The sequence below is a fragment of the Eschscholzia californica genome, unplaced genomic scaffold, assembly GCF_041429995.1.
Source record: "Eschscholzia californica isolate CP2 unplaced genomic scaffold, dmEscCali1.0.p SCAF_4, whole genome shotgun sequence".
NCBI lineage: Eukaryota > Viridiplantae > Streptophyta > Magnoliopsida > Ranunculales > Papaveraceae > Eschscholzia > Eschscholzia californica.
Window position 1 is genome coordinate 17287383 of NW_028238461.1, and position 27734 is coordinate 17315116.

A 27734-nucleotide genomic window follows, 5' to 3' on the forward strand; every position below is an offset into this window, starting at 1 on the left:
TGTATAGAGAGAGAGAAAAAAACTAGAAGGTTTCGGTTAAGATGTAGAGAGAGAGACAAAACCAGAAGGTTTCGGTTATAGAAAGCTAATGAAGATCACGGTTGCTTAATATAAAACGTGATTGGAGAGAGAAACAGTGAGATAAAAATGGAAAATATCTTAACGGATTTTGATCTTATATATAACTGTTTAGATATAGGACTAAAGGTTAGTCTGGGTATTAATAAAGTATAATTATTCTAGGGATTTGTGATTGCTCTCTAGATTGAACCAAAAGGATTAGATATCTATTTCTAATATTATTTTGGTTTTTATACCCTTTATGGGATTAGGGAGGACTAAAAGTCCTATTAGGGCCACTTTTTTGGGCCATACACCCAAAAATTCTTTTAGAAATGTGTTTTTCCGTTTTGAGTTTATTTTGGTATTATTCAATGTAGGGTTGGTCGAATTGAATATTTTTCATATTTTTTTGTTGTTCTTTCTATCAATTATAACAAAGAAAATCTAGAGCCGGTTATTGTTCGTGAAATATGAGAAATTTTAAAGTATCATATATTATAATTTTTTATATAGTTATTGATATTCAAGTTTTTCCGTACCGGAGGTACGGGCTATACCTAGTATATTATATATCAGATTCGTAAAGTGCCTTTCTGACTTTTGAATGGTGCCTGTGTTAGTTGATTATTATTTATAATTATTTAGCATTGTATGACTCTGCTTGTTTGTATATCTTTCATCGGCGAAAGAGTATATTAATCACTTTCCCATCATTGAAAGGTTAGAGTTCTCCAATTTGTATTTCAAAAAGTATACTCAACCCGCCTCCTAGGACTCCACTTGAACCGCATGTGAAAGAAACCCCTGTTTCTCTCTTCACGTGACTGAACATGTAAGAGGAGAGAGAAACCCTTGTTCTCTCACATGCGGTTCAAGTGGTAGTCCCTAGAGGCGGGTTGTGTAGCCTTGTTGTTTGTATATCTTTAAGCGTTTTTTTGTTATCGTTGTATGAAATCAAAAGAACACATCTTTTGCAGCAAATCATTTATCCCGCTCTAAATAAAAGAAAATCTCGAATATAGAAAACCCTCATGTATTTCTTTTATCTGACTAAAAATTCATTAATTTTTACGAATTAGACCTAATTAAACAAGTTTTCTTCAATTGAAAATTAGACCTTCTTGTAATTCTTCACAAGTTTGTTTTCTCACCTTTTAAAAAGCAGACGTGAGAATTAAACACATCAACCAACATAGAAACTTTAAGATATTTCATCCCTTGGCTTGTTAGACCACCTAGTTAATATAATTTTCGTATTCCTAGCATCTAATTTTGTTGTCACTAACACTCTTTGATTGGTTGATCTTCTTCTTTGCCACCACATGCATCCGCCCTCTTTGGTTATTGATGAAATAACCCTAACTGTATGCACTTTTTTGTTATGAAAGAAACACTATACATGACATAATTAAGGGTACAAAATGATCACTTGATCACAAATTAGGGCAAAAGAGGAATTCACACTGGTTATACCCACTCCCGTAACCCAAAATATCAACCAAACTTCACTCATAGTCAATGTAAAGTCAACATCTAATTAAAGTCGACTGTAGTATAGATAAAGCATCTGCATCTCATTTCATTACTTTTGCTAAATCGACATTTTTAGACAATGTGATGATGGGTTCGAATGAACGGATGCTGAGGAACTGTTGGATTCGTGAGAATGAATGTAAGGGGTTACTGAAGTGGCACCTTTTCCTCTATCGCCAAAGTGATGATGTCAGAAAGTGGCTTGCAGAAAATCTTCTTTGTTACCTTCGAACTGTAATGCATTTGTGCCCCCGCTGGGGAGATGGGAGGGGGTACCCACAAAGACACTCAGTCGCATAAGTAGTTTAGTGTTGTAGGTTGAAAGTCAAAGTAATTGAAGGGTAAGACCCATATTCCTTTTCAGGGCAAACCTATATAGTTTATATAGGCTTGCATGGTGGTGGTAGATCAATGGCTTAAAAGGAGCCACGTGGCAGGGTCGTTAATAAGATCTTTCTGATCATAGTTGTATGATTATAGTTAGAGAAAAGACAAACGCATAGGCGACACTGCCTGTCCTTCCGCGTAGCTGACATTTATCTCAGATAGAGTATATATCAAGGTGTTGAGCATACTTTTAAGTCACGACAGAGCTCAACACCTTGATATATGTTCAACACCTTGATATATGTTCAAGGTGTTGAACATACTTTTAAGATATTTATCTCTCGTTCTAGGGCTTAGGTTAAAGAGCTGACTCAGATCCACCCCTCTACTAGCCTTTAAGTCACGACAGACGTCAGGAAGCTTAAAAGACTTCCTGATTTTCAATGACAAAGTTCTTTGGGTCCACCTCTTTGTTGATTAAAGTTTTCTTCGTGCGTATTCGAGGATCCAACATATGCCTCCCAAGTCCATAATTTGACTTCTGGACTGGTTATGGCCGATCAATATTTGGCTCAGCGAGACTATTCTTCCAACTAAGGTGAGGATGGTTCCTCCAACCTGGGTTATATGTATAAGAGTAGGGCGAGCTAAATGATTTCTTGTAGTTATTAGTGGTGTTTGTTTGATCATGCAACACTTTCTGAAAAGCCAGGATTGTAGGGGTCAGACTACAGAACTGTCTCGGATCCACCCCTCCACTGGCCTTTAAGTCACGAGAGCTCAAGGGTGCTTCAGAGACTCATGCCAACTTTCAATGGCAGAGCTCATGTGGTAGAGTTCTTTGGGTCCACCTCTTTGTTGGTTAAAGTCTCTTTCGTGGGTATTCGAGGGTCCCACACGTGCAACCCAAGTCCATAAGTTAACTTCTTGACAAGTTAAGGTTGTATCCGTTTGAGTGTTATATGTTGTCACAAATGCCGCAACCCTTGGTCTCAGATGCCTTAGCTTCATCACTCTTTTGAACTCGCATCACTTCAAGTGATTTACTTTAAAGGGCTAACTTAGCATTCAGAACATCACTTTCCTTCAAACACATATACTCTCCATTTCGAGGTTGATGGAGCTTTAGGATTACTTCGATCATTCTTATCAGGCATATCCAAACTTTGGGAGTTCTCTAAATGGTCGAAGTAGCTCCAAGCCTCATTCTGGTCCTTGTTCATGAACTCATCGTTACACATCATTTCTACGATAGATTATAGGACATCTTTAAACCTTTCCGAACACTGAAAGTGTGCTTGTAGCAATGCGACTACTATAACTCCACCATCACTCGTTTTATCATCTTCTCTTATTCTTCTTCTTCTTCATCTTCTTCTTCTTCTTCTTCTTATTCTTCTTCTTCTTCTTCTTCTTCTTCTTCTCTCAACACCCCTCTTTAAAATGGAAGCTTAGTTCAAGGGTTCTACTATAACCCTCACTCCATGGTTTCAATAGAATCTTCGATCGAGGAATCCAAACATCAAGTGGAACCCTCGATCGAGGATTCCTCCGAAACCCTAATTTGAGGTTCCCACTAATGGAACCTTCGAACTAGAATTTATGTGAAACTTTTTTTTATGGAAAGATAGAGAAAAAATTCAAAAGAGATAAGAAAGTATTGAGATATAGAAGAAGAAAAAGAAGAAGAGAGGTGATAGTAAAGGTGTGGTGGCCCTAGTGGGTGACTGGAAGGAGTGGTGGTGACCGGAGGAGTAGAGGAAGAAGAACAAAAAAAATTGGTAACTTTTTCGTTGAAGAAGAAAAAAAAAAGGTAGGGAGAAATACATCTGAAATTAAGGATAAAAGGGAAAGAAACAATTAACTGTTAACGTTGACTGAAATTGACTATCAGAAAAAAGTTATAAAAACGCTAAAATGAAAGCTGGTATCATTAAGGGGCCATTTTAGGAGTTGGTCATGTTTAGGGGGCCAAAATGGAATTAACATAAATTCTCTTGACAATTCAGGCTACAGTTAGGACATAGTCATATTGACTATAACCCTTGTAAGCCAAGCTATGGATCCGTCCCCAGCTAACTAAGAAGGTGAAGGCCCGGGCTCAGTCGGCTAGGTCTGTGAGGTTCGGCCTGAACACATACTCGATCGACAGATGAGCCGAATTACCATGATCTCCACTAGCCGAAATGTCAAACTCCATCCAACTTCCCCGTCTCTCTCTCTCTCTCTCTTAGTTTTCTCTCTCCTCGTTCAAGCTATAAGGGTCATTTAGCCGTCAAAATGCGTCAACTTGAAACTGGATAAAACCATTTCTAGCGTCGCGGCTTTGCTGAAAAGCGTCGACTCTCTCTCTCTCTCTCTTCCTAAGAAACCGATCTAGTTTCTTTTCGCTTTCCTTTTCTCGCTCGGCTTCTATCCGGCTTAGATCCAGCTTCGATCCGGCTTCGTCTCTCTTCTCCTCTGCAATTCTTCTCTCTCCCCCTCTCTCTCTCTAAGTTGCAGAGCTTCAATCGATCTTCACCGGTTAAATCTTGCCACAACCAGAAGATCATATCGCTTCCGTTATCATCTATCTCAAGGTGAGTTTTTTTCTTTTCTTTTCACAATGTATTTTCTAAACCCTTAATTTCGTCTCCGTACCTAATTTTGTGTTTTTCCTTGTTCTCTAGGTTGTGATCGGAAATTAGTTGACCTAACGGACCACAAATCGCTTGCTATCAAGTTTTAGTTATATTTTCTTCTTCTTTCTTCATGAACTTGGAGGTAAAAATATTCATATTTATGATTCTCAACATGGAAAAGCTTGACCTTTTTAATTCAATATAATGATGAAATTAATGATCCTCTACTTCTAAAGGTTTTTATCTTTTTAATTTATTATATCTGGACTTGGTAACTTAGGTTACCAAATTTTGGGGTTCCATTCTTAAAAACTCAAAATTCCTAATTAAGAAAATTTGAACTAACTATAACAACTCCCTTTTATTCAGATATCAAATTAGGTAATCAGACTGGAGTAATTATAGCAGGAAAAATGGAGTGGAACGCAAATAATGCATTCAAAGGCTTGAAAGGTACTTGCAGTGCTTTCATGCTTAGAGTTATGCTAATACGTTAACATGTCTTGATAATATGTTATAATGTATTACTACTATAACTCTTTGCTCCTTGGGCAAGGGTTAGCTACCCGCTACTATTTTTGGTGGTTGTTCGAGATGCTTTCTTACAAGGCTAATTAGTCCCCCTTGATGTGTTGAAGTTTATTGCCAATTCAAATATGAATGATCTGCTTTTTTTAGCACTTATAAGTGCTACCAATTACTATGATAATCACTAGGAAGTGCATTATCAATTGTCTTTTCATCACTGGTAAGTGCAACCAGCTTTGTTAAAACTCCCCACGGCTTGTTGCTTTTGCTATTTAAAAAAAAACAAATTATATTAATTGGTCGAAACGCAAGAAAGCAATAAAGGAAGTACAAGATAAAAAGAAAGAAGAAGAACATAACCTTCTTCAGTTGATCTGGCGAAACTTGTTTTCTTTATGCATTATTTTGACAATCCATTTCTATCACATATTGCATTCCAATATCTGGCTATTGGTTCAACCGTTAGGAAGAGGGTTCTACAATTACTGAATTCCAATGAGAATCCAGAGCAAGGAACTTTCTCGTAGACGGGAATATCTTCGAGGGCCACCTAATAGGATAATCATGGTGTCAGTAGAAATTGATGAAAAATTGAAGGCAATGATATTTATTCTTTCCAAATTACTCAACGAGGCTAGCTTCATGGTATATCAGTTATTTCTATTATTATCTAGTTGTATGAATTTTGTTTCTTTGCGCTATTATGATGGACTTATAGGTTGTCACGTTTGCCGGATTTAAGCTGAAGAAGGGGAAGATGTTAATGCTAGAACATAAGAGAGGCTCATTATTTCAAACTGACCTTATGGTGGCAAAATTGGGAAAGAAAGAGCTATTATAAACTACGTTCCATATTAAATAGGTTTCACTTAACATTATTCAGACAGAGAAAAAAAATTAGATTCTTTTAGGGGTGTATTGGAAGGTGCTTGATTTTTGCACTTATTAAATAACTTTCATTTATTCATCACTTATCCTTCCTTTCCCCTAGATTAAGTGGCAAAAAGGGCATTGAAATTTTGATGTTTGCACTTTATAAGTCCCCACTTTATAAAGTGCAAAAAACAAACACCTACTAAGTGTATCTATCCTTGATATGATAAAGTATAACCGTGTAAGACAAATCTGAATTGAAAGAAGCTACTGCCTATTGATTTAGCAAAACCTCTCCCAAACAAGATGCTATTAGGGGAACCCTATTCTTTGGGTAGTCATATATCACTTCATATTTGATGAAAAAAAGGGTTCAGCTAATTGTGTTCTTCTGTCGCCCCAAAAAGAGGTCTGTTCTTCTGTTCACCAGTCGTCTACTAGTTGTCTTGAGAACTGGACTGGTCATTGGTTCAAATTATCTGACTAAAGATTTTGCTCATTAAAACTCATTACTTGCATTGTATACATTTTGCATTATCAGCAACTATTTAGAATTCGAGAATGAAGAGTGAAGGATCATTAACCACAAGTATGAAGATAAAAAATAAAACTCATAATGATCAGCGTATGTGCAAGAATGCTGTACTGTAGTAGTCTAAAAACATTCGTTTTTTCAGCGTTGTCGTTAGTAATTGAGATCAGCTTTCCTTATGCAGATATGGAGCCAAAATCCATGATGGAAATTGTATCTACTATTGAGCCAGTAGACATTGATCTAGGTTCCCCAGAAAAAGCGAATACAACACCTGCAGCAAAACCCAGAAAAAAGTCAATGACATCTTTGTATCTCAAATTCTTTGAAACAGCAGCAGATGGAAAGAGTCGAAGTTGCAAGTTCTGCAAGCAAACCTATTCTATTGCAACAGCCACTGGTAATTTCTGTGCATTTTGTTAATGAATAATGATCACGAGGGAGGTAAAAAGCATGATCTCTACTCTCCACCAAGAGGTGGTTTGGCTTCAATTGGAGGATCAGTAGTAATACAATAACGACCATAATTCTGTATTTGCATTTCTGACAAATGATTTTATTAACCAATCAATGTTCTAACTTATTTCCATTTTCAAATTGCTATAAAGGAAATTTGGGAAGGCACCTGAATCATCGTCATCCTGGATACGATAAGATGTCTGGTGATGCAATCTACTGCCCTTCATCAGTGCCCATCACAACTACAGCAAAGAAGGCTCATTCTCAAGTAAAACCTAGTGGCGCGATGAATTTTGACAATATGAACTGGTTACTACTAAGATGGCTCGTTGGAGGTTCTCTTCCTCCTTCCACATTGGAAGACAGGTGGCTATCAAATTCTTTCAAATTTGTCAATTCACTGGTCACATTCTGGTCAACCGAAAGGTTCCGATCTGTAATCATGGAGGTGTTCAGGAGTATGCGAGAAGATGTAAGGGCGTTTGTAGAAAATATAACTTCTAAGGTCTCCATCACACTTGATTTTTGGATTTCCTATGAGCAAATCTCTTATATGAGCGTCACCGGCCACTGGATTGATGAAAACTGGTTACTCCACAAGCTTCTGCTCGACATTTCTCACATTCCTTACCCAGGTACTAGTGATGATATCTACCACTCTCTGTTGAAGGTCCTTAAGATGTACAATATTGAGAACAAGATTCTCTCTTGCACCCATGACAATAGTCAGAACGCCTTCCATGCCTGCCATACACTTAAAGAGGATATGGATGGGCAGAAAGCAGGTTCCTTTTGCTATATCCCTTGTGCTGCTCGAACACTTAACCTGATCATAGAGGATGGACTAAGAACTGCAAAACCTGTGGTGTCTAGAATTCGAGAATTCGTACTCGAGATGAACGCATCTGTGGAAATCACAGAGGATTTCAAGCAAATAACAGCAGCTTATCAAGAGGGTTCTTGGAAATTCCCATTTGATGCTTCAACTCGATGGAGTGGCAACTACAAAATGCTTGATATTGTGCGTAAGGTATTTGTTCAGAATTCATCCCTACTGTAGTTTCCCTTCCAGTATGAGCTAGTTGTCACAACTCACAAGAGAACTCGATTACTAATTCACTGTGCAGGCCCCTAAATCTATGGATGCTGTTATACGAAAACACGAAGACACTCTAGTCAGTAGGAACTTGCTCCTGAATCCTGCAGAGAAAAATGCTGTCAATATCTTGCACTCTTACCTCGAGCCTTTCCACAAGACCACAAACAACATCTGCACAAGCAATGTTCTCACCATCGGGTTGGTATTGTTCTTCATGGATCACATTCTCGAGACGATTGCTTCCTGCAGGGATTCTCGTCACAGTCCTGATTGGCTCAAGAGTGCTGCTGAGGAAATGGCAAAGAAATCCAGGAGTTATAACAATCAGGTATTTAACATCTATACTTATGTAGCTGCAGTCCTAGATCCGAGAATCAAAGCTGAACTTCTCCCTGAGAATCTCAACTTGGAGAGTCATGTGGAAGATGCAAGGAGCCATTTCATGAGGAATTACTCGACCAGCCATTTCCCATGCTCGACCAATGGGTATAATCAACAGGAGAATGATGATAAAGGAAGTGTCTCTTTTGCAGAAGAGATTGCTAGGAAAAGGCGTAGAGTGAATATGAGTACAACCACTGATGAGCTTAGTCAGTATCTGTCTGAGCCTCTGTCTCCCTTTACAACCGATGTTTTGGATTGGTGGAAGGGAAATAGTTCTCGATACCCAAGGTTATCTTTAATGGCTAGAGATTTCTTGGCAGTCCAACCAACATCTGTTTCACCGGATGAGTTTTTTTCTGGTAAAGGTGATGAGATTGATAAGCAAAGGATTTGCTTACCACATGGAAGTGCACAATCAGTTTTGTGCATTCGATCATGGGTTGAAAGTGGATTCAAGTTGAAGTATCGGTCGACCGAGGTCGACTGTGAGAAGCTTATGGATTCTGCTGCTACTACTATTACTGCTCCTGGAATCACTAATGATATTCCAGGTTCAGATAGTAAATTGAAATGATGACAATGGAATGGGTTGTTGGAGCTGACTGAGTATTATAATTTCAGCTGTTGGTATGTATGTATGTAATTTGTGTAAGTTAGAAGAAGGATGAGAAAAAGGGAGGGAGAGAGAGAGAGAGGTAGTTAATGATTACCTTCTTGTGTTGGTCAGTATGGTGTTGTAATGTGAAAGTAGTCTAGTGAGAGAAAGTGGGGGTTTATGTATGGGGGTGCATTAGTGGTGTACATACAGGGTAACAGGGGGGGAATATGAACAAGAAAACAGACTGACTAGAAAGAAGATATGTAAGCTTAGATTAGATGAAGATAGTATTTGTATTCCTCTGGTTCTATGTGATTTTTCTGAAAGCTGGTGATCCATTGGCTAGGGACTAGTGACTGAAAATAACTGTTGACAAAGACCCGTCAAGGCTCCACGTAAGCCACTGTAACCCCTCTACAAGTAGTACTATGTTGCGGACGGGATAGAGTTGTCTCAATGAATGACGTACAAACCTTTGAGATCGGTTAAGTTAGCGGCTTGTCTTTTAGATCCTGGTCGCTGAGAGTCCCTAACCCATTGAAACCGGGATATAATATATCTCCAGGCGTCTAGAGACCCTAACCCAGGGATACCGCTGGATATAACCTAAGGACTGACCCCTACTCAATGGGTGCTTATCCCTATATACCGAGGCTTGTCTCGTGACTCAGTTGGTCACCGGGAGTCATTCAGCCGAGAAAACCAGCTCTACGACTGGCCTACTCATATGAGTTTGGACGGTTTTGGACATTAAATTTTTCTAAAATATACGTTCGAGTCCCCTGGATTATCCTAAACAGCCATGGTAAGAAGTTATCTTCCCAATTCGCAACTGCTTGTAGTTGCGGACGCTTGTGTTTGCCCGATTACCTATCCTAATTATCATGCCAAACATCTTATTTACACTTAGGGTGGGAATAGGGGGGTGATCGTGCGCTTACTTTTTTCCTATTGAACTGGGTAATTTGGGCCCTGAAATTTTATGTGGTGAAATTTCATGTCCATCAAAATCATTGGGGTGGAGTTGGACGAGTTATTCTTTGATTTTCGCTATTCCACAAGAGGGCACCTTGAGCACTTATTTATGTACTAGGGTATAGCCCGTGCCCTACACTTCTATATTTATGTTATACAAAATTATCAAATATTTTGGTCTTTGACAAATATTGAAGTAATAAAAATATATTTAAAATAATAACCGAGATTATATTGAGTTGTTTGAAGGGAGAAAAGAAGAAAGAGAGAAAAAGAGTTTGAGAATTTATAAACAGACATGACACCAAAATCTATGCATTTGTTATATAGATATATACATAATATATATAATATTTAAAAATATTGAAGTACAACTAATATGTAAGAATTTACTAGTCTATTACTTCACCACCATACTTTGTCATTTTAGTTACCATCGCGGTACGGCCATCGCAACTGCAGTCCGCCACCACACTTATACGTAGTAAGTGTAATATGAATAGTATTTATATGTTACGCTCCAAGTCTTAGCAGTTATCGATATTGTACTGACTTTTGTCACCACGCACGGGTACGTGGTTTTGTTTTGGCAAGAGCTCTTAGGGACATACAATTCTCCCAACCATCAGAGTACAGAGTGACATCGTGGACACTCTAAGCGCTAGCATAGTGTGAGGTTTTGTTCCACACGGGGAGGCTTCGACACTTACAAAATGCTGGTGTACACCTATAGCTCAGACTCTGGACCCTCTCGTGAGCGATGTGAGATTATCACAATATGTTAATCATCCGTACATACAAAATACATAGGTACATATTATTGGTCAGAGGTCGTTATTAAGCGTGTTATGTCTGGTAAATATCGAGTAGCACTTCAAAACCTATGCCCGACACGTTTATTTAAGGGAAATGATAAAGTTACAAAAGATTTTGACAAAAAAAGGTTCCCAGCTGATGTAGCGGGTGTGGTTTCAAACTTTGACCAAATCTAGGCCGTTGAGAGATGAAAATCACAACCGCCACATCAGCTGGGAACTTTTTTTTTGTCAAAATCTTTTGTGATTCTAGCATCTCTCTTTATTTAATCGGGGTGGTTTAGGTGAACTCGCTTTCAAATTTCTGGTGAATACTGGCTCTAACGGACTCAGATATTCACGAGCGATTTCAAGTTCTCAAAATCTTTTTCCAGCCCAATGTACACTTGGTACGATGAGCTATTTTAACATTGATGAATAAGATGATCCCTCAAATATTAGCCCAAAGAAACAAATGTCATTTCCCCATATCAGCAAACCTAGGAGTACATTCTCCTTATTAAAAACACATCCCTTTCATCCTCATCCCACCACCTGTTGCTTTGCATGCCCAACTCAATCGTTTTTCATCACATCTGTCAACCCCCCTCCTCATTTATCTCCTTACTCATATAACTCACAATCCCATCGACCCATCCTCTCCCTAACCCTAAGTCCCTAACCCTCTGCCTCTAGATCTCACTTATCTACTTGGTATACTAACTAACCAGCTAAAGCTCAAACCTTCTAGCAACATAACAATGACAGATCGTCATCCCAGCCAACCCCAAGGTCGAAGATCAATAAGACCTACTTCTGCTTCCGGTGGTGGTGCACCTACTGGTGGTGGTGGTAGTGGTGGTGAGAGACCCACATTACTTGGAAGAATCCAAGACCATGCACCAAATTCAACCCAACTAGTTGGTTTACTAACTTTATTAATATCAGGTGGGATTTTACTAATCCTCACAGGAATAACAATAACAGCAACAATAATGGGTTTAATTTTTTTCACACCTTTGATTATTTTATCAAGTCCAATATGGATCCCAGTGGGTACAGTTCTATTCCTAGCTATATCTGGGTTCTTAACTATTTCCGGGTTCGGTGTATCCGTTTTAGGAGGGACTTCATGGATGTATAAGTACGTAAGGGGACGACACCCACCGGGTTCGGATCGGATAGATTATGCAAGGAGTAGGATAGCCGATACAGCAAGTCATGTGAAGGATTATGTACAGAGTAAGGTTAAGGATGCAGCTCCAAGTGCTTAATTAGATTCTGTATGGTTTAATTGTCATAGTAATAATTATTATTATTAATGATGTATTAGAAAAGTAAGTATACAATTATATAGTCTTTGTGTTTGGTAATTTAGTTGAGGATCCCCATATGTGCGATTCTCACTGTAGTCAAACTTTGAAAATAGTAATTGTAGCATCTCCCATATCTGTGATGATTACTCTGGACTATTCTCACAGATGGGTTGAGGTATGGTTGGGTTTTGAGTTTTATAAGTTTTTTCTCTTCAACTACGGAGTTTTTTCTCTTCAACTACGGCATGCAGAATGACAAATTATTACATTATTTATAATTTAAATTATACAGGATAAATATCAATGGTAAATTGCTTTCAATACAACATATATAACTCCCACTAAAACAAGAAAATAAGAGAGAGGATACTAAGAATTTTATTTTGGTTGCCAAGTGATTTGTATATAGAGATCAGATTTTAAGAAATTAATAAAATACTTTTGTCTTAAACTATTGGTTTGGCCACTTGAAAGTTGAATTAGGTTTGGAAATAGGACAATTTGAAAATTGAGAGGCAAGGGTTGGGTCAAAGAAATTTACTGGGCTATAATCAGTTGGTTATGGATAATTGGGTCAGGAAAGCTAGATGTTGAGTTAAACTCTCATGATTGAATGGATTAGGGTCAATTTGTTTGTAGGTGAGATGTGGGCTTTGGTAAAGGGAGCAATAGAATTTGCCAAATTTTATATACCTTCACCATTTTTACATGTTACCCTAACATTTTATTTTTCTTGGTCAATTCATTTTAACTAAGTTTTCACTCACCAATCATTCTTCTGCCGCTGCGATATTGCCATTTTTACGTCCCACGCTGCCATTTTTACGGATCCTTGATGACCGAAGGCCCGGTTCAACCCTACTTAATCATATTTGGATAATTGCAAAATTTAAGAGGAATGAGGTAAGGCAAAACACAATTATTTAGGCATCCGACTAGAGACTAATATTTGTTTTATGCTTCTTTCTTTTTCAACTCTAGTTGATAAGATTGACAAATATTTATTTCTTTCAAATCTTATTTTATCTATTTATATTATATTAAGCAAGACCAAAGCCCAAAGGCAATGAGTCTTAACTAGTTGTTGGGTTTGAAGTTTGAACAAGTATTTTGTTAAATAGATATATTAGTACGTGTTTGGTGGTAACCATAATCTCCACTTAAATTATTGCTTTAAAGTACAAGTACGGTTTTATTTTTTTAAAGGAATTACTTTTTTTTCTTTTCAAATACAAATAATTTTGTCAGGGCCGTGGCTAACAATTTGGGGGCCGGTGCAATCTTTAAACGGGGGCCGTACAAGCAAATTAAATTTTTACAGCGTAGTAATAAACACAAAATATTAATTATTTACCCATATAAAATTATATGAAATATTTGATGAATATAAAACCAATGAATGGTGGTATCATGGGCTAACATTCAAATAAAACTTCCTCAATTGGTATAGGTTTTTGTTCGAAATCATAGCTCGGACTTAGTCTTTTTACAATCCAAAATTAAAGTTTAGAGAGATAGATTTGGTACAGGGTAGGAAAGAAACTTAATTTTCAAAGTCAATGATAGACATTTGTGTGAAAGAGATTGGATTCGTAGAGAGTGAAAAGACGTGATATCGGAGTCTTTAATGTATTATATGATATGCAAATACTATAATAAATTACTTTATTATCAAAATTATGAGATTTTGGGAGTGACACGATTTAAAAAGGCCTTAAGTATTATATGCTTGTTGTAAGACTAGGGTTTTGAAGAGATAGAGAAAAGGGGATTTAGGTCTTTTAGTCTTTGGTTTTGTAATAAAGGATAAAACAGATAGCAAGTGGTCCAAGCCCTCAAGGTCCAGCTCGACAGAGATAACAGCTAGAGGCACTCCTTCAACACAACTCTGAAGGCACTTCTTGCACCTAAATAATCAAGAAAACAAAGTTAGTTAGCTTAACTAACTTTGATAATTCTGTTAAGTAGTTAGGTAATTAGTTGTTACTATTCTACCTAATTGTAACTAACTATCTTTCTCTCTATACTCTATATAAACCAATTGTAATAGAGTTTAATAGATTGATTGAAATAAAACCTAAGGTTTTTAGAAAACTCACATGGTATCAGTTTCCAGGCTAGCTCCAAAAACTAGGGTTTTCTTGTAGAACTTAACAACAATCAGCGACATTTAACATCTCGTAAAATACAACATTCAAACATTAGAATCATTTCACCAAGATCAGAAATCAGAAATCAGAAATCAGAAATCATTAAAGTTTAGAATTGAACAACTTACTCTACAAGGATTAAACTCAGATTATGATCAGTTTGTGATTGCACTTAGGGCCAATAATGAATTTCTTTCATTGGCTCAACTTAAGTCTAGGTTAGTCCAACATGAGCAGTGGTTAACTACAAAGGAATTGGAACAAGAAGCTTATTATGCTAGAACAACTTATTCTAGGCCATATAACAAGAATAATGTAAAACCATCTCCATCCTACTATAAGAATCAAGCTATTATGAAAAAGGAAACCTCTCATTTACCAAATACTTCACAATCTGCTCAACAAAAGAATCAAAGGGCAGATGACTTTGATTTTTCTTCTATCCCTTGTGGGATTTGTAAAAGATGGGGACATGCTGCAGGAGTATGTTACTTTAGATATATGCAAAATAAAACACATACTGGTTATTATACAGAAAATCAGCAAGAAGTGTCTATTGAAAAGGAAGAACAGTTAGACCCTCATTCTCATTCATATGCAGATGAATCCCTATTAGAATGCAACAATGCAGAGGTTTATATGTATCATAGTGATGACCAAGATGATTTTCATGAGTGTCATACTGCTATAGTTCTAGAACCAACAGATGAGTGTTTTCAAGACTGTCTAACTGATAGTTTTGCTATTGATAATGCATTTGTTGAATGTAACACTGCAACCAAATCACCTAATATTTCTTCAAAGGATACATCTTGGCTAGCAGACACTGGTGCCAGCAGCCATATGACACACACTTCAAGCAATTTGATAAGTTCTCAACCTTATAAAGGCTCAGAGGCAGTCATGGTTGGAAGTGGTAATTTTCTGCCTATTACTAACATAGGTAATTCTACCTTATCTACTGCTTCATGCTCTTTTGATCTAAGTAAGGTCTTGTGTGTTCCAAACTTGCAAAGGAATTTACTGTCTATATCAAAATTTACAAAAGATAACTCTTGTTCTGTTGAATTCATGCCTTGGGGTTATTGTGTTAAAGATATTTGGTCCAAAAAGGTCTTAGCAGAGGGACCAGTTAAGAATAACTTGTATCCCAGTGAAGTTCAAGTAAACAAAACAGTAGCTCTTACAGCACAAGTTACTACAACCTATGATATTTGGCATGCTATAGTTGGGCATTCATATAGTGGTGTTATAAAACAGCTTCAACAAGAGAAGAAAATAAAACTATCTACTGAAATTGACAAATCATTGTGTAAGTCTTGTGCTATGGGTAAAAGTAAATGCTTACCTTTTGATTTTTCATCAACTATATCTCCCTCTCCACTACATTTGGTTTATTGTGATGTTTGGGGACCAGCCCCTGTCACCACACCTAATGGGGCCAAATACTACATCTTATTCTTAGATGATTATAGTAGATACAGCTGGATTTACCCAATGAAGAATAGATCTGATGGCATTAAGTGCTTTACACATTGTAAGACAACATCAGAAAATTTGCTGAAAGCTAAAGTAGTTTATTTTCAATCTGATGGGGCTCCTGAATTGAAACAAGGGAATTTCAGAAAATATTTGGACTCAAATGGTATTTTATTCTGGTCTTCCTGTCCTTATACCCCTCAACAGAATGGAAAAGCTGAGAGAAAGCACAGGCACATCACTGAGTTAGGTGATACCTTATCTTTACATTGCTCTTTACCAAAATTTCTGTCGTTTGATGCCTTTAATACTGCTGTCTATGTCATAAACAGACTTCCCACTATCACATTACAAGGAAAGACTCCTTTTGAGGTCTTATTTCATGTTTCACCTGAGTATAACCATCTAAGAGTCTTTGGGTGTGCATGTTACCCACATTTAGGTGAACTCAGACAAGATAAACTTAGCCCAAAGAGTCTACAGTGTGTATTTCTAGGTTATAGTCAAGAGCACAAAGGGTATAGGTGCTATGAACCAATAACTAAAAGAATCTACATGTCTAGACATGTTATTTTTGATGAAAGCAATTTTCCATATGCAAACATCTCATCCAAACAGTCTAGTAGTGATCAAAATTCACAGCCTATTATCACTTTACCACTACCTTCTTTGCCAAATGGTCAGTGTTCTGTCAATGAAGTGGGTACATCAATGATAGAGAGACAAACTGAAATGGCAGAGATACAAGCTGAAATTGCAGAGAGACGAGAGAGAGATTTTGCTGCATTGATGGCACTGTTTCAGCAACAACGACAACCAACTACTTCAGAATCTTCACAACCTAGGTAAGCTTGTTTCCCTCTATTAAATAGTTAAATAATTTTTAGGTTAATTAGAAAGACAAGTGAGTTGTTTTCTCTTCACAACATCGAGTACATTCGTAATTTGATATTAACATGACTGAGATATAGTGTGATTAGGGTTTATGAGCATATACGAGCTTGTTTTCCATAGAGGGGCGACATAAAAATGTTTAATTAACTCTAAGTTGTCCTTCAGATGTGTCTTTGTGTGTATCTACATATATTACTAAAATGTTTGTTGTCTACAGTAAATATTTTGTGTCTAAGAAAGAGATGATATCGAAAAAGACAAAGACGACTTCGAAGAACCCAGTTAACTTTCTGACCTAATTTTGGAGCAATGGCTCATCATGCCTCTGTAGATTGATTCACTGACCTGGTTGTTTGCATCCCTAAGTCTCAAGAGTTGGTACAGTACTCTAGCATATAAGTTCATAATCAGGAGTTTGACAGCTTCCTCTCAATTTCAATGGACTTGCATCCCTAAGTCTGCCATGTGTTGTGAGGTCATTTATATGTTTAAATACTCCTATATACTGCTTATTTGGTTTACCAGAAAGAAAAAAACCGTCAGATGTTTTTTATTACATGGGTGATTTTGTATGTTTGCCTTTTAAAGTAAGACAACAACCATATGGCCTTTTAACGGGATAAACACTATGCCCCTTCAGCACGAATGGCCTTTTGAGCACGAATGGCCTTTTGAAGTAGTAGAAGGCCTTTTTTCCTTATTTGTTCTTGATTTCTTTCCTCAAAAAGAACATAGATTGATATGGGTCTATAAGATATTATGTTCAGTTATTAGTTAGAAAATCCGTTATGATTAGGAATTCTGTTAGAACTTACTTGGTGTTTGTTATGAGTGGCTTTTGTGTAATATGTGTATCTAACTAACTGACTTCTCTATAAATATTGTAACCACTTCATTAATGAATTGCTGCAAAATAGTTTTTGAAATCTATGAACTGTTTATTATGTGAATTGTGGTGGTAATCTTGTAGGTACTGTTTGTGAAAGGTGTTAAATTGTCTAAAGCCTTTGTTTAGGATGAACATGAGTTTAGTACCAAATGAGCGATGAGTGTATATCATTATATGAATTTGGGGGTTTTCTGATTCTAAATGTGGTTAAATTGTGTTGTAACTCTTATTTAACAGCTATAGGAGTTAAAGATGATGCAATGTGGAACTATACAAGGCCGAGTGCGAAGAGGTCCAACTCCTGCTGATGATCTGAATGTACCATGTGAAGGAAGCGTATGAGATTTTGATTTTATATAATGTTATACGTTTTTGGGTTGGATCGATGCATGAACTTGAAACTTGTGTTACTATCAATCAAATACAGTTGTTTTGTTTTATTTATTGTGTGGTTAGCTTCAGATGTCTCTTTTGTTTTATTTTTCTGAATTATAAACAGGGTCATCAGTAAAAGCTGCAATATAATTGCAGTTGGATTCCAGCAGAGCTACTGAATTTTTTTTTTTTTCAAATCAGGCATTTATAACGGCTACCTTCTAAAAGGCCGTTACAAGAGAACACATATATAACGGTCATATTCAAACCAACCGTTACAAGAGAACACATATATAACGGTCCTTCTAAAAAAGAACCGTTACAAGAAGAGCATTTATAACGGCTACCTGCAAAGGGGCCGTTACAACTTTTCTTTCTGATTTGGCGCCATCATTTTTCCCGCCATTTTGGTGAGGTCTTTTATAACGGCTAACCCACACTTAGCCGTTATAAAAAGATTTATTGTAACGGGCAGGAGCCGTTACAATTGTATTTGCAACGCGACTTTTTATAACGGCTCAATTTTTTTTATAACGGTTCCAAGCCGTTGCAAGATCCCTTTTATAACGGCTTTTCGGCCTATATGTAACGGCTGGGCCGTTATAACTGTGACGTGTTTTTGTAGTGACTTCAAGTCAGAGGGTTTTGCCTTCTCATGAATTAGGTTCACCTAATGATAATATTAGTCCACCAGCTAATTCAGAGTTGCAACCTCTACAGTCTGATCAAATGGTTACTAGAGGCAGGAATGGTATTATCAAAAGCAAGCGACTGCCTGCTGATTTTGTGGCTCATTATTCATCACCTCACATGTTAAATATGACTTTTCTTTCTATATTACAATTGCCTACTGAACCCACAACATATAAAGAGGCAGCAAAGGATGTTGAGTGGGTCAAGGCAATGAATGAAGAATTTCTAGCACTCCAACAAAATCAAACATGGTCACTTGTGCCTTATCAGAGTTCTATGAACATTTTAGGCTGCAAATGGGTGTTCAAATTGAAATAAAAGAGTGATGGGTCTATTGAAAGATATAAAGCAAGGCTTGTGGCCAAGGGATTCCATCAACAGGAAGGAGTGGACTATGCAGAAACCTTTAGTCCTGTTGTAAAGGCAAATACTATTAGACTTGTTCTCACAATTGCAGTCACTAGGTCTTGGATTATCAAACAGTTAGATGTATCTAATGCTTTCTTGCATGGAACATTGGATGAGGATGTATATATGATACAACCACCAGGTTTTGAGCAAAAAGGGAAAGAAAAGTATGTGTGTCATCTTCATAAGGCTCTGTATGGCCTTAAACAGGCTCCTAGGGCCTGGTATAACAAATTTGCCACATTTCTATATGCTTATGGGTTTCTCAAGAGCAAAACTGATCATTCAATGTTTATATATCATTCAACAGATCATATGATGGTATTGTTACTATATGTTGATGATATTATTCTCACTGGCAGTCTAGTACTCACATTTCTAAACTCATATCAGATTTGAGTTCAGCCTTCAAAATGAAAGATTTGGGACTTCTATCTTATTTCCTAGGAATAGAGGTTACTCCTATTGCCTCTACTTCAGGTATCTTTCTAACCCAAAACAAATATACATTACAATTATTACAGAAAGTAAAAATGTTAGATTGCAAACCTTCCAAGCTTCCTGTTGCCAGTGGTCAGAGAGTGTCTGTCACTGATGGTGAAGAACTTACTAATCCCACAGAGTATCGCAGTTTAGTAGGGGCTCTTCAGTACCTCACCCTCACAAGGCCAGACATCTCCTTTGCCGTCAAGTACACAGCTCAGTTCATGCACAAACCAACAACAATACACTTGGTTATTGTAAAGAAGATATTAAGGTATCTCAAAGGATCAATGGGGTCTGAGATTCGAATAATCCCTGGTAAAATTACTGATCTTATGGCATATTCAGATTCAGATTGGGCTGGTTGCCCTGACTCGAGAAAATCGACCGGTGGGTACTGTATATTCCTAGGCTCAAACATAATCTCATGGAACTCGAAGAAACAAGCTACAGTAGCAAGATCTTCAACTGAAGCGGAATATAAAGCTCTTTCTAATACTGCAACTGAGTTAGTGTGGTTGTCTTACCTCATGGATGAGTTGAAATGTCCATTAACTCGCCCCTTTATTCTCTTCTGCGACAACATCAGTGCCAAACATATAGCTTCAAACCCTATTTTTCATGCACGCACCAAACACATCGAAGTGTATTATCATTATGTTCGTGATTTGGTTTCGAATGGCTCTCTGGAGATTCAGCATGTACCAACGAAGAATCAACTGGCTGACATCTTCACTAAAGGATTACCATTTGATCTCTTTTCCAATATCAGAGACAAACTGATGGTTCTCTCATCGCCGACACCATCGGTTTGAGGGGGGATGTAAGACTAGGGTTTTGAAGAGATAAAGAAAAGGGGATTTAGGTTTTTTAGTCTTTGGTTTTGTAATAAAGGATAAAACAGATAGCAAGTGGTCCAAGCCCTCAAGGTCCAGCTCGACAGAGATAACAGCTAGAGGCACTCCTTCAACACAACTTTGAAGGCACTTCTTTCACCTAAATAATCAAGAAAACAAAATTAGTTAGCTTAACTAACTTTGATAATTCTGTTAAGTAGTTAGGTAATTAGTTGTTACTATTCTACCTAATTGTAACTAACTATCTTTCTCTCTATACTCTATATAAACCAATTGTAATAGAGTTTAATAGATTGATTGAAATAAAACCTAAGGTTCTTAGAAAACTCACACTTGCAAATGCTACAATTAGTTATTTGATTATCAAAATTTTAGTTAATTAAAACAAATAAACATGGGTAAATTGACCTAATAATATTCAAAAAAAGAAGAGAAATATAGCATGGATAGAGAGTGGGTTGTAAATTGGGTAATCTTAGAAGCTCCCCGCCCCCTGGATTGGATAGTCTCCCAAAAAAGATTAGGAAAAATGGCATCTATAGGTTTCGATCCCGTGACCTGTATGTTAACTACATTCGGCTTGTGTCATACCTATAGTGTTTCACTCCCACACGCTTAGTTTTCATAGTACTTCTATACTAAACTAACACAATCCCAAATAAATGGGCCTTTTGTGGTTGGGGGCTTGTGCGGGCGCACGGCCCGCACGCCCTCATCCACGGGCCTGAATTGTGTGTTTTAAATTTGTAGATTTGTGAAATATCTGTAGTTGACAACATTTTCGTCAATACATCCTTAAAAATACTTCATGAACATCTTTTTGCAAGAAGTTAATTTGTTATCAGTTTAATCCAAAAAAAAAAATGAAATAAAAATTTCAAGAATTTATGTTCCAAAAAGAAAAGCAATTCCAAACTCACCTTAACTTTTATTGAGATAAAACTTAACTGACTTACACATACAATATAGAATATCCGATTTATTAAATTGTTTGTAGTCTAAACTAATTATCATTTGACTAGTGGTGTTTCATTGATGTAACCTACCCTAACCAAGTCAAAATTATGAAATTTCTATAGTTATGAAATTTCTATAGAACTCCGGTAGAATTTTCGATGAACACTTGAATAATCAGAATCGAAATGAACTATAATTTTTCAATAAATTATAAATCGCTATGTTTAGGCCAAAATTATGAAGATGTAATTGGAAATTGTATTCAATTCAACCAAAAACGTTAAGTTAAATATTCACATGTAGCAAGAAACTGAACCAAAAATACAAATTGAAAGAAAAGGGCGAAAAGAACAAAATAAAGAAAATAAGAGAAACGATAAAATAGCATCTAATAACTTGATTCTCTTGCCACGGGAAATGTAAAGCTAGCTTGTAAAGGACTAGCACGAGGTGATTTTGGTGGTATCTCCGAAAGCTTGTTACCATCCATATCGTAATATATTACACCGGAAAAATCAGGTGGTTGACATTTTTCTCCCATAAGTATTCCCCTTTGCCATAGTCCGCCATCTCCGAACGACAGATCATCGTCCTCTACTATTTCATAATTGTTTATATATTTATGCCCAGTATTTTTCCTGCAAATAAAGGGAATTGCCTTATTGGCTATGCTTGCCAAAAAGTTCTTAGGAGATACAATCATGGATGTCGACCTTGACCCAATATGTGGATTATTTGTATCGTTACTTCTTCGTCTTATAGCGTGTTTGGCACATAGAGCTACAAGAGCCGTTATTGATACGAATAATCCAATAGCGAGGGGGATGGATTGGAAGAAGTTTCCGGTGGCGTCACCACCTCCATGGTGGATTCCGTTTAGAGTAGTTAATAGGCGTACCATGTTTTTTGTGCTTGAGGTTCTTCTTATGGAGAGATGAAAATTCAATTTCTATCCTAAATTTGAACCTTGGTTTATGAAATTGAATGGGGATATATATAGATAGCATCCCAAAAAAGTCTAGAGAGGAAGGGTAGTTTGGTAACTGGCAGTAGCCGGTGGGCATTTAGTTAAACTACATGACTATCTTTTTCAAGTGGGTTAGTAACAATTTGGATAAAGATGGTCAAATCATCATATAGTCAAAATAAACATATAACTAGTCCAAAGTTCACACACATGAAAAACATCAAGTTTAGTCTATTTCCTATTTCTCCAAAAACAGGTGAAATAACAAAATTATAAGGGTGGTATAAAAGAATAAATTTAAGCTATATATTTTACTTTTATTTTTTGTTGTTTATATAATTTGATGTGGTGACATATCGTCCATCCGGAACCCTTCACCTGATGTGACGACATATCACTTGACTGTGGAATAAGTAGAGAAAGAAATGTGAAACTATATACTCAAATGATATAATCGCCAAAACAAGACAGAGAACTGAGGGAGGGACCAAATAGAAAGATGGATAGAATTTTTGTTTATAATTTTTCAACATTTTTGGTATGCTAATAAAATTTGGGTTTTTCTTGTTTGAGGTAAACGAAGTAGGGTTTACTAGAGATAGAAAAGTTAAGAAAATAAGTTTGATATTGAGTTGATAAGAGCACTTAAATGTTAAACCATGAGTCCAACTGTCCAAGTAATACAACCAGGCGGATCATGAATTCCACATGTAAGATGTCACTTAGTGGGTTGGTGAAAATGGGCATTCCATTACAAAGTTTGTCGATTATGTGGTGGAAGTTGGGTTGTTTCCTAGTTTTTGCATTTCCATCACTTAACTTTATGTGACTAGGAAACAACTTTGGGTGATTATCTATCTTTCCTTGCCCCACGAATTTTATGTTATTTGAATTAAAATTCTTTCTCCTATTTTGTTTAAGAACCATCTTAGCAATGAAAAAGATTGTTCAAGACTTGGTATTTGTAAATTCTAATGATCACTTGGCAATTATCCAAAAAAAATGATCACCTAATACTGGTAATATACGACACATGAAAAATGCTAAGTGTATACAGAATCTTTGACAAAATCCTTGACTCGATGGGTCACACGGTTAAAAGAACGGTCCAGATCAAAGTCAACCTTTGAAAATTTGTAGTAATCATTTGTCTTTTAGTGAAAATTAGTCATTAAGTCAAAATTTTTGTCATTATAGCACTTCCGCACTGCTAATACCTCTCATAAACATTAGAGCATGAGTCATCTCACATGGGGTTAAAATTAGAAAGTTGTCACCCAACCCTGAAAAAGTTCAAACACCATGTAAGACTCTGATGGACTCAACTTAGTGAAAATCAACTTGCAATGAAAAGAATATCCAAAATTTATCTACTTTCACAAATTCTAATGTCTAACTCCTTCTGCATCAGAGTTGGTAATTTGACAATCACTATCTGTACCAATCCCAGACTAAAGTTACAAAGTGCGTACCCGTCGATCCCTGAGTTTGATATCGTGTTAAAGTCCTAATCTTTCAATCAAAAATTAATGGAGATTACTATTACAACTACATTATTAGGAAGAAAAAAACTATTGACTCAAAAGATATTTAGGATCACCCTTCTCAACTACCCCTGCTTCCCTTACCAAATGCCAATAGACTTATGTTATTCTATATTGTATCATACAAGTGTATGCTCAAATTATATGACAGCCTTAACGTGCAAGCAGTGTTAGATTTGTTAGGTACTAACAACCAACCTGAAAAATAATCCATCACAAAATAACAACCAAAATGTAATGTTTAAACTTCAAAAAGGTTACTAACTAATTGTAGTTTATCTACAGATTAATAATGGTTTTATTGCTTTTGATGGGTGAATAGTCAAGACATACTTTTGCTTAAATAGAATATCATTAATAAAGAACTGCTATAAAATAGTAAATTGTATTGTTATTGCGGACTCTAGTTATACTTTCAGATAATACAGAAGTCATAATTTTTTTTTCGAATACCTTATTATTCTCTTCTACGTCTCTCTCTCCGTCCAATCTTTAATTATCTCTAAGTGTAAGTGTCATAGGTGATCATCATCAAACTACGGTCTTATTCTGCTCCAGTTGGTAGTCTTTTTTAGGTTGTCTTCTTTGACACCCACATCAATATATTGCTTTTATACTATTGAAATTGATGTCTTACCTATAAAGACATTTGGACCTAGCTAACAAAAGAAGTTTAGAGCTAGCAATTGTTAGTTGACCAATATAAGTTGTTATATTAATTTCACAAACTATATATTGGGCCTGTTTTCCATTGACCAAAGAGAAAACTATTTTGTCCACCACTTCTTGGTGTAGTGTGATTGGGCACCCACTCTGCAAACACGGAAGTCCCAGGTTCAATCTCATGAAATGTATTTAAGATTTATTGAACTTGATTATAGCTAAAATAATGCTAGATTAGTTGGCCTTTAGGCCCCTTAGGATGACCTTTAAGGGCAGATATTTATGGCCTTTGAAGGTCAAACCAAGCAATTATAGTGCTCCTTCTGCTTATCAATCTTGTTTTGTATTCTCTGTTCACTTTGTAAATATCCTATAATGATGACTCTTGTAGTTCATTCTTAAAAAAATAAAAAGACAACAATTTTCTTTAGACAAAAAATGTTTATTGAAAGTAAAAAGAGTTGCAAATTTCATAATATATTCGAGATGTCATCTTTTATTTTTAATCGATCTAAACTAACTAGTTATTTATTACAAATTGTGTATTTTTTTCTTCTACGTATTACTTTGTTAGCCTTGACTCACTCTTAACTAATTAATTTTAACTAATTGTTCCACCTAACTAGTCTTACATAGCTACATAGCAATAGTTTATTTTTTAACTTAAAAATATTTGGCTCATTCATTAGAAGTGTTTTTTTTTATGAGAATAACATCGCATTAAAACCAACCAAACATACAAACAGAGGTCTGTAATGTAACGCAAGAATAAAAGTGGGAGCTACATTCGCCAACCATTGGTAGCCCAGATGGTCAGTGCATATACTCTGCAATGCAGAGGTCCCAGGTTCGATCTCATGGAAGTGCAAATCCAAGAATATTGAACTTGGGTATAAATAAAGTAGTTTATGTAGGCTTTAGGCCATTTCATCGTCAGGCTATCAATGCCTTGTAACGACTAACGTAAATCGTAGTCGATTTCTCAAAAAAAAAAAAGTGGGAGCTGCATTCCAAATTTTTCTCTGACCATTACGTCTACCCCATTTGGCTAGTGCATCCGCTTTTAACATTACATTCCCTCGGGACATGTGTGAAGATTATTTGAGAGAAGTATTTTTTAAGGGTCATTGAGTGATTGAGGATCTTTTTGGGCTGCTAGTAGATAGCGTCATTTGTGTCGTTGATGAACTGTATTAGAGCTGCATTATCACTTTCTATTTGTACGTGATTTATCTGTAGTTGAATGGCCCATAAAATACCGAGGTGAATTGCCATACTCTCACATTCTTCCGCGTTTTGGCATCGAACTGAATCTGTTGCTGCTATGATGAAATTCGCTTCGTTATCATGTATAATACATCCGACTCCTGCTGGTTCGGTGAGTTTGGTGAATGAAGCATGAAAATTTAGTTTAAGGAACGACATCGAAGGAAGTCTCCATAGTTGGATTTCTTGTTTATCCCTGCATTTGTTAGTATTTGAAACATCTATTTTGAGTGGTGTAGTCGAGGAATTGTTAATCTGAGCGATCATTTGTATTGATGTTTGTTTTTTTTATCGAAAAACAGTTCTCACATCTGGCTTTCTAAATGAACCATAAAATTTTCGCATAGAGATTGATGGTGTCTTCATCTAATGTTTTCCATTGTTTGATCCAATCATTAGCTGTATTAATAGTTTCCGTTCGTACCTGAAAATGAAACCAAATTGGCCTTGCAAAGGTGCAATGTAACATCACATGGTCTAAAGTTTCGTTTTCGTTGCAGTTAATACACTCATAAGTTTTACCTATAAACTACCCAATTTTGTCCTTCACTGGTAGACTATTAGTTCTGCATTTCCAAAGAAAAACATTAATTTTATGTTATCTTTTAAACAAGATCAACTTTCATTTTGTTTACTACTTCTAAATTTTCTTGCAAAATTCCTCCCTTTTTAAATAGATTGTAAGCTTACCAAAAAAAATATATTCTAGTACCTTTGCAGATGTTCTATCATTTGCAAACAATATGTTTGCGAAGCCTTTTTCCACAAGCATTTATTTGGAGAAGTTTTGTTTTCTCAAATGAGTATTTGAGTATATCATAGACAACAAAAAGAGAAAAAGTTGAAAGTGAATCATACCCATGTTAAGCTAAGTATTGGTTAGTTTTGAGCAGTCAAAAAGTCTAGAGATTGCCCTAGGTGACAAGTGTCGAAACCCCACATATAGCACAAGTCATAAACTTTTTATAGTACAAACATAAAGGTGGACCAGAAAGATCTTTGTCACCAGAGCCTAATTCTTAGAGGAGAGACTGTTGGAACGTCAATATGAGTATCCTAAGCATCGAGAACTCTATCACGACATGACAACGATCAGAGAGATGGATCCGAGTAAACCTTGTCACTTGATCCCTGGAATAAGGTGGTCTATAGAAGTAAGCTCGATTTTCATAAGCTGTATTGTGGGTTTGTGAAATCGACTGGTGTTAAACTAAAATGATTTTTTTTTTTTACGTGTTTACTTAATATTTTAGGTTAAATCTACTTTTACGTACACACTTCATCTCACATAACGCATTTGATAGCACTTTCTAGTACAGGCGGGGCACGGGTGTTTGTGAGCGTGTATATACTAGATCTATTTCATACCTTTCTTGAGATCTCTGACGTGAGATATGTGATCAGTAGTACTAAATACTAAATGTCTAAATCAGAGCAGATTGGAGAGAGATAGAGAGAAAAATGGTTTGAAGATTAGAAGCATGGGTTGCCAAAGTCAGTAGCCTAGGCACTAATATCAAAGTAACTAACACAACAACGGGTCATTTCTACTAACACACACTCCTCTCCATATAATAAATCATTGGGCACTCATGAATCTTGATGACTAAACCCTAACACACAACTTCTTCACTGTTTCTTCTTCTCTTCCTCCATTCCATACTGTTCCAGATTGTTTCTTCTCCTTCTTTCACTATTTTGGTGTACTTTTGCTGATTTCAGTCTTTGACACTTGTAAGTTTCTCTAATCATGAAATGGGTTCTCTGTTAGTAGTGTTTTAAGTGGGAAAAAGGTAAAATCTTTGGTTTCCAATCTTTTTTATTTTTATCTGATCATTTTCTTTTTTGTTTTCAGGGTTCATGTTAAAGGTAGCTTCTAAACCTCATGGTAATAGGACTGACTATAGGAGCACTTGGAAGTATATGTAAGTGTGACTAATTTCTTAGACATTATTTATTGCAATTTTGTGTCAAGTTTCTTGATAGCTTAATTTGTTAGTTACTATA

General features: G+C 36.3%; 3 protein-coding genes and 1 long non-coding RNA gene across 4 annotated transcripts; 3 read left to right on the top strand and 1 right to left on the bottom strand.

Moving 5' to 3' along the window:
* Window positions 1-3948: 3948 nt before the first annotated feature.
* Window positions 3949-9325, top strand: LOC147543296 (BED zinc finger and hAT dimerization domain-containing protein). The gene is made up of 6 exons (XM_086632850.1): window positions 3949-4502; window positions 4593-4686; window positions 4914-4997; window positions 6662-6877; window positions 7086-7966; window positions 8064-9325. Exons 3-6 carry the CDS (start codon window positions 4958-4960, stop codon window positions 8991-8993), a joined length of 2067 nt encoding a protein of 688 aa, XP_086488976.1. The 5' UTR covers window positions 3949-4502; window positions 4593-4686; window positions 4914-4957; the 3' UTR covers window positions 8994-9325.
* A 2143-nt stretch (window positions 9326-11468) lies between these two features.
* On the top strand, window positions 11469-12281 carry LOC147543297 (Oleosin family protein). The gene has a single exon (XM_086637199.1). The coding sequence runs from the start codon at window positions 11548-11550 to the stop codon at window positions 12058-12060; it is 513 nt and encodes a 170-aa protein (XP_086493325.1). The 5' UTR covers window positions 11469-11547; the 3' UTR covers window positions 12061-12281.
* A 4160-nt stretch (window positions 12282-16441) lies between these two features.
* Window positions 16442-17954, top strand: LOC147543298 (uncharacterized). The gene is made up of 2 exons (XR_015223718.1): window positions 16442-16576; window positions 17752-17954. It is a non-coding gene; the product is annotated as an uncharacterized LOC147543298 (long non-coding RNA).
* A 3571-nt stretch (window positions 17955-21525) lies between these two features.
* Window positions 21526-22271, bottom strand: LOC147543299 (uncharacterized). Its single transcript, XM_086635269.1, has one exon. It carries the CDS (start codon window positions 22186-22188, stop codon window positions 21676-21678), a length of 513 nt encoding a protein of 170 aa, XP_086491395.1. The 5' UTR covers window positions 22189-22271; the 3' UTR covers window positions 21526-21675.
* Window positions 22272-27734: the final 5463 nt, after the last annotated feature.